This window comes from Mizuhopecten yessoensis, unplaced genomic scaffold (genome assembly GCF_002113885.1).
Source record: "Mizuhopecten yessoensis strain PY_sf001 unplaced genomic scaffold, ASM211388v2 scaffold7561, whole genome shotgun sequence".
Classification (NCBI taxonomy): domain Eukaryota; kingdom Metazoa; phylum Mollusca; class Bivalvia; order Pectinida; family Pectinidae; genus Mizuhopecten; species Mizuhopecten yessoensis.
The window spans coordinates 67,427-72,347 of NW_018407109.1; the positions used below are offsets into that span (position 1 = coordinate 67,427).

Consider the following 4,921-nt stretch of genomic DNA (forward strand, 5'->3'; position numbering starts at 1 on the left):
GTTAACGGTTCTAAAAGTATTGCCACGACTATATGCTACTGAAAAGCATGCAAGTATTCGACAATTGACCTAGAGGTCAAAGTATACTGCAAGATGATTTTTAAAATTACAGTTCAAGGAGAAATGTCATAGGAAATTTGAGAAAGTCCTTTAAGAAGGAATAGCGTTGAACAGATCTGTTTCAGGACGGACATCGAATAATTTTCATGAGTATGGGCTAAAATATTAATTAGAACCCTGGGAGAGTAATACAACTGATGACGTTTTCAAAATGCAACAGGAGAATATGAAAATGTCAATGTGGGGGATACGTGTCCAGAAAGAGAATGTTCATATTCAAAATTGAAAAGTTATTGATAGAGCTATGTATTATTCCGTCCCAACTGGTTACGTAAGTAAAGTGTCGTAAATATTAAAGTGTCCTTAATTTCAAGTTCAGATCGGTATATACAATCGCCGTGGTTTACTAAATCCTATCTTGAACAGCAAGCCGTCCATCACCTGACAATGATACTGAGTGACTTGGAAAGATATTTGTAGACAGACCTAACCAGCTCTTAAAACTTTAGCCTCATATAAAAACAAAAACAAGCTGACCAGAAGAGGGGAACATTTTGTTCCCATACCAATTCATACATTGTGCTTGAAAATCTTATCACCATACTTCAAAAGAGCAATTCAGATCTTCATTCTCAGGAATGAACATTTCCTTGAACTCCTCCGCCCCCCCCCNAAATATAGACCATAAAAATTAAATCACCTTTCTTGAATTCTTGAAAAAGGAAGATCTCATAACAGGAGAACGAAAGTGTGCTTGGAACGAAGCTTACTACTGAACAAATGGAAATGTTAAAGACTACCACAGGTTTGTTTAAAAATCCTAATATGATTTATTCCACAAAGACATAGGTACACCGTAAATATCGCTCGGACTGTTTGAGACTGTAAACTTACAAATTACCAATATGTCTTAGTATCAGTTATAAACTACACAAACACACACAAACATGTAAGCCGTTTGTATAAGCAAATTTGCATGAAAAATAATAAAGATCACTCATCAATCACCTACCTATGATGTGGAAATGCCCCTACTTGTGATATGGAAGTGCCCCAACCTGTGATGTGGTAGTGTACCTGTGATGTGGAAGTGTTCCTACCTGTGATGTGGAAGTGTCCCTACCTGTGATGTGGAAGTGCCCCTACCTGTGATGTGGAAGTGACCCTACCTGTTATGTGGAAGTGTCCTTACCTGTAATGTGGAAGACCGACTTGAATCCCAGACCAAATCTGCCCACTTTGAGAGTGTCTTCTCGCTTGCCACTGTTATAGATGCTTTTGATGTATTTCCAGTCCTGTTTACTGAACAGCCCGTTGTTATAGACACACAGCGCAGGCGCCTGGAAGGACCGTAACGGAAATTTACAGAAAAATATATAACTAGTATCTCAATTAAAAAATATGAATAGAAACTTATGTTTTGTGTTATACTTAGGATAATTTCAAAGAATGATTTAATTGTTTTAATGTAAGTATGTAGCATCTTTACTGTTTTCATCGTGAAATGAAATACATTTTGGCCTAAATTTACCCTGAAATAATCCGAATAACAGTTTTTTCCTTGTGATGTCTCGGCGTCACCATTCACATAAACAATCTTCATCTCCGAGGCATTGGCGTCATCTGCGTTTTGAACTAGTTCCTGTAATAGAAGGCAACCACGTTTTTCTCCTGACTTCTTTTGTTTGTATAACCTCAGGTTGTAATTGTTTCGATAAGTCTTTATAGTTGTTAGAGTAACCTCCCTTAGGTATAATTAACATAATACTTCTAGAAGAGTAGTACCAATCAAATCACTTCGCCCTTTTCCGTCGTATGCTCGAAAAGATTCTGGGAGGTAATTTTATGGATACTGCTCGAATGAAGCAGTTTTCTCAAATTAACAAGGCTTTGAAAAATCCAAGAAACAAACTTTTCATCCAAGATTTATCACTTAGATAAAAAGGGGTGGGGGGATTTAACAATAAGCATATTAAAAAAGGAGATTTTGTTTTTTATAATACGGTAGCTTCCCATACTTACGCTATCAGGGTACTTGTAAGAGTTACTGCCCTTACCTACGACATGATACTTGTCCTTACTTACGATAAACATTGAACTTGTATATGTAATAGTTACTGCCCTTACTTACTATATACAATGTACATAGTACTTGTACATGTAAGAGTAACTTCCCTTACTTTCGATATACATCGTACTTGTAAGAGGTATTGCTCTTAGTGACAATACGACATTTAACGTGTTAGAGTTTTGCCTTGGCTTAAGAATACTCCACACCAAGTAGCATTTCATAGAAAACATGCCGACGGACGACGAACAGATATACAATGTAGCCATGGCAAACGTTTGGCTATAGGATAATTGCCAGTTCCAAGGGATTCGCTCTCTTACGTTTTAGGCAACCCTGGAATACATTATGACAAAATCGATGGCTCTGTATTCGCCACCTTTTAAATAATACAATAGAGCTAGCGATGCACATTAAAACAATCGCTCGGCAGCATAGCGGTGAAATAGACCTGATCTGTGGTAGCACATTTGAAAGCATTCAAATATTTAATCACATGCCTTCTATGGCAGGGATGCTGAGCAAAGAAGAGAGCGTATCCTTTGGATAACAAGGATACAGAGCGATATAAAATATGCCTAAAGGCCAGACAACATATATATAGATAGCCAGTGATTATTTTGCGAAAGCGACCAGTGAATAAATCTTTAAGGAGTAAGTCAGTGAACATTGTTCTTTTTGAATTGTATTGATCCGTTTTAATTTTGGCCGAGGTTTTTTCTAGATATGTATACTTATAGAGAAGTGACAAACAATAAGTTCACGTCGCCTCTTACCCGAATGATTTGAGCGTCTTGGTAGCTATCAAGTATGGTCTTTAATTGTTCCAGGAGAGTCGGCCGGTCCATTGAACACTCTGAATCTGTTGAATCGCCATCCCCATCTGTATAATAAAATAATGTCCTTATGATCCATCCAATTTATATTTATTACCCTATAACAATAGATAGAATATGTAATCCCTTTGGATACTAGATATGTAACATTGGTATGGTAAAACGATCACATTGCCAAGCACCAGTGAAAGTATTAGAATATTTTGCCACACGAGGTGATCGAAATACCAAGTGTCCTGAATTTACTTTTTTAATAAAGAGTACTCTTAACATTTGGCCTTCGATATTTGCTATGTACAGATACAAAAGTACGGTACATTTATCGGTTATGAGCATAAGAAGGTCCCACCCTATAATCGACTGTGATAGAAAAATAACGTTTTCTCTATGACTACCCATCGTCAATTTGTTTAATATGTAGCGGGACTGGATTTGGACGATCGTCGGCGATCTGGTAGTTAACTGTTAGAGCGTGCGTCAACCCTTTCAAGCATATGGAGTACGCATGGCAAGTAGTAACCCGAACATGAGTTGTAAATAGTTGTGCCTTCAGGGGCGAAGATTTAGAAAAGGGAGCAAGGATTATAGCGGAACTGGAATGGGTCGATCGTCGGCGACTAGGTAGCTCAATTAGTAAAGCGTCCGTATAGAGTTTGGAGGGTCCCGGGTTCGAACCCCGGTCTGGTCGTGCATTTGTCCATATCCTGTTACAAATACAACCTGGTTTGTCGTTTACGCCATAGGACAGCAATTCGTTTTTAGAATGTAAAATCAAACCATTTTGTTAGAACTCAATACAAATTCAGGTTCACTTTTCTTTTAAACCCTACGTTTCATACCTATAGGAGCTGATTGAACATTGACGTCATTGCCGCATGCCCCATCAGCAGGAATTGCCGAGGTGTTTTCCGGAAGGAGATTCTCCGGTGGACCGCCTGATTTCAGCGCTTCCGTTTTCTTTTTCTTACGCACCATATCAGGAGAATGTTTGTGTTTTCTCTTGTGTTTAGAATCGGAAGATCCAGGCGGATTTTCCTCGTCGTCCTCACGATCTAAAACAAGTAAACAAAGATTTCTAGTAAATTGTTATATCACATAATGTACAGTCTTATCCAGTGAATATACCCATGAAAAACATCTCAAAGTTAAGGAGAATCTCAAGCAATGTATTGTCTATCGGAAATCTTAGACTTGAGGAAACTCAAGAGTTGAGATGTTTATACAAGTGGCCATATTTGTTTGCGTATTAACCCATGTAATATACCTATCGGCCATGTGATTGGTTGCAAGAGTTTCAATTGTTTCAATTGTGACGTTACGCCTAGGACATGTACTTGGCGTCACAGACTAACGCACTGGAGTCAAAATGGCGGCTGTTTACATTTCAAGGTTTCATGAAGATTGTCATTTTACACGAATAAATGCAACAAATTCTTATTATGTGATACAAAGGGTCTTACATTCGTTTTCATTTCAAATGAAATATATAAAACTGTCACGAATATTTCATTTTAGCTCGCCAGAGGCTCACTAAATTGAAAAAATTCTTAAGACTCGTTTCATAAATCTCATATGAAACGGTAACTCATATAAGATCCTATATATATCATCATTGTAATAGATGCATATATTGAGTTCTATAGTATTACAACATTGTAACAGAAATACCACAAATAATTTTATGAAAACAGTGCTGAATTCGAACTTAAATTTAATCTCTGATTATATTTGTTATTCATTGTATTTTAAACTACAAACTTTTACATTTTCATTGAATTTATTCCACGGAGGTATATTTCGATATTCCGGAACTGCTTTGTGTAAATTGTTTACAGCATGGAGTCTCTTAAAAGTGTGTAGATTAAGATCAGTTACTGTAACGCAGCTTTTCCTTTGAAGCTGTCACGCACAATTCGTTTGAATCATTGTTGTCAGATTAACTTATGCATTGACTATG

The 4,921-nt window shown here is 37.2% G+C and overlaps 1 protein-coding gene across 1 annotated transcript in view; it reads right to left on the reverse strand.

Moving 5' to 3' along the window:
• The window catches only part of LOC110453974 (sacsin-like), a 31,849-nt gene extending 27,838 nt beyond the window's left edge, over nucleotides 1–4,011 (reverse strand). Inside the window, exons 1-4 of the mRNA XM_021503241.1 lie at nucleotides 3,804–4,011; nucleotides 2,905–3,011; nucleotides 1,592–1,702; nucleotides 1,253–1,400 (exon numbers count right to left, since the gene is read on the reverse strand). Coding sequence (XP_021358916.1) covers nucleotides 1,253–1,400; nucleotides 1,592–1,702; nucleotides 2,905–3,011; nucleotides 3,804–3,939 — 502 coding nt within the window. The 5' untranslated portion in view covers nucleotides 3,940–4,011. The remainder of the gene's footprint in view (nucleotides 1–1,252; nucleotides 1,401–1,591; nucleotides 1,703–2,904; nucleotides 3,012–3,803) is intronic.
• Between the last annotated feature and the right edge of the window lie 910 nt (nucleotides 4,012–4,921).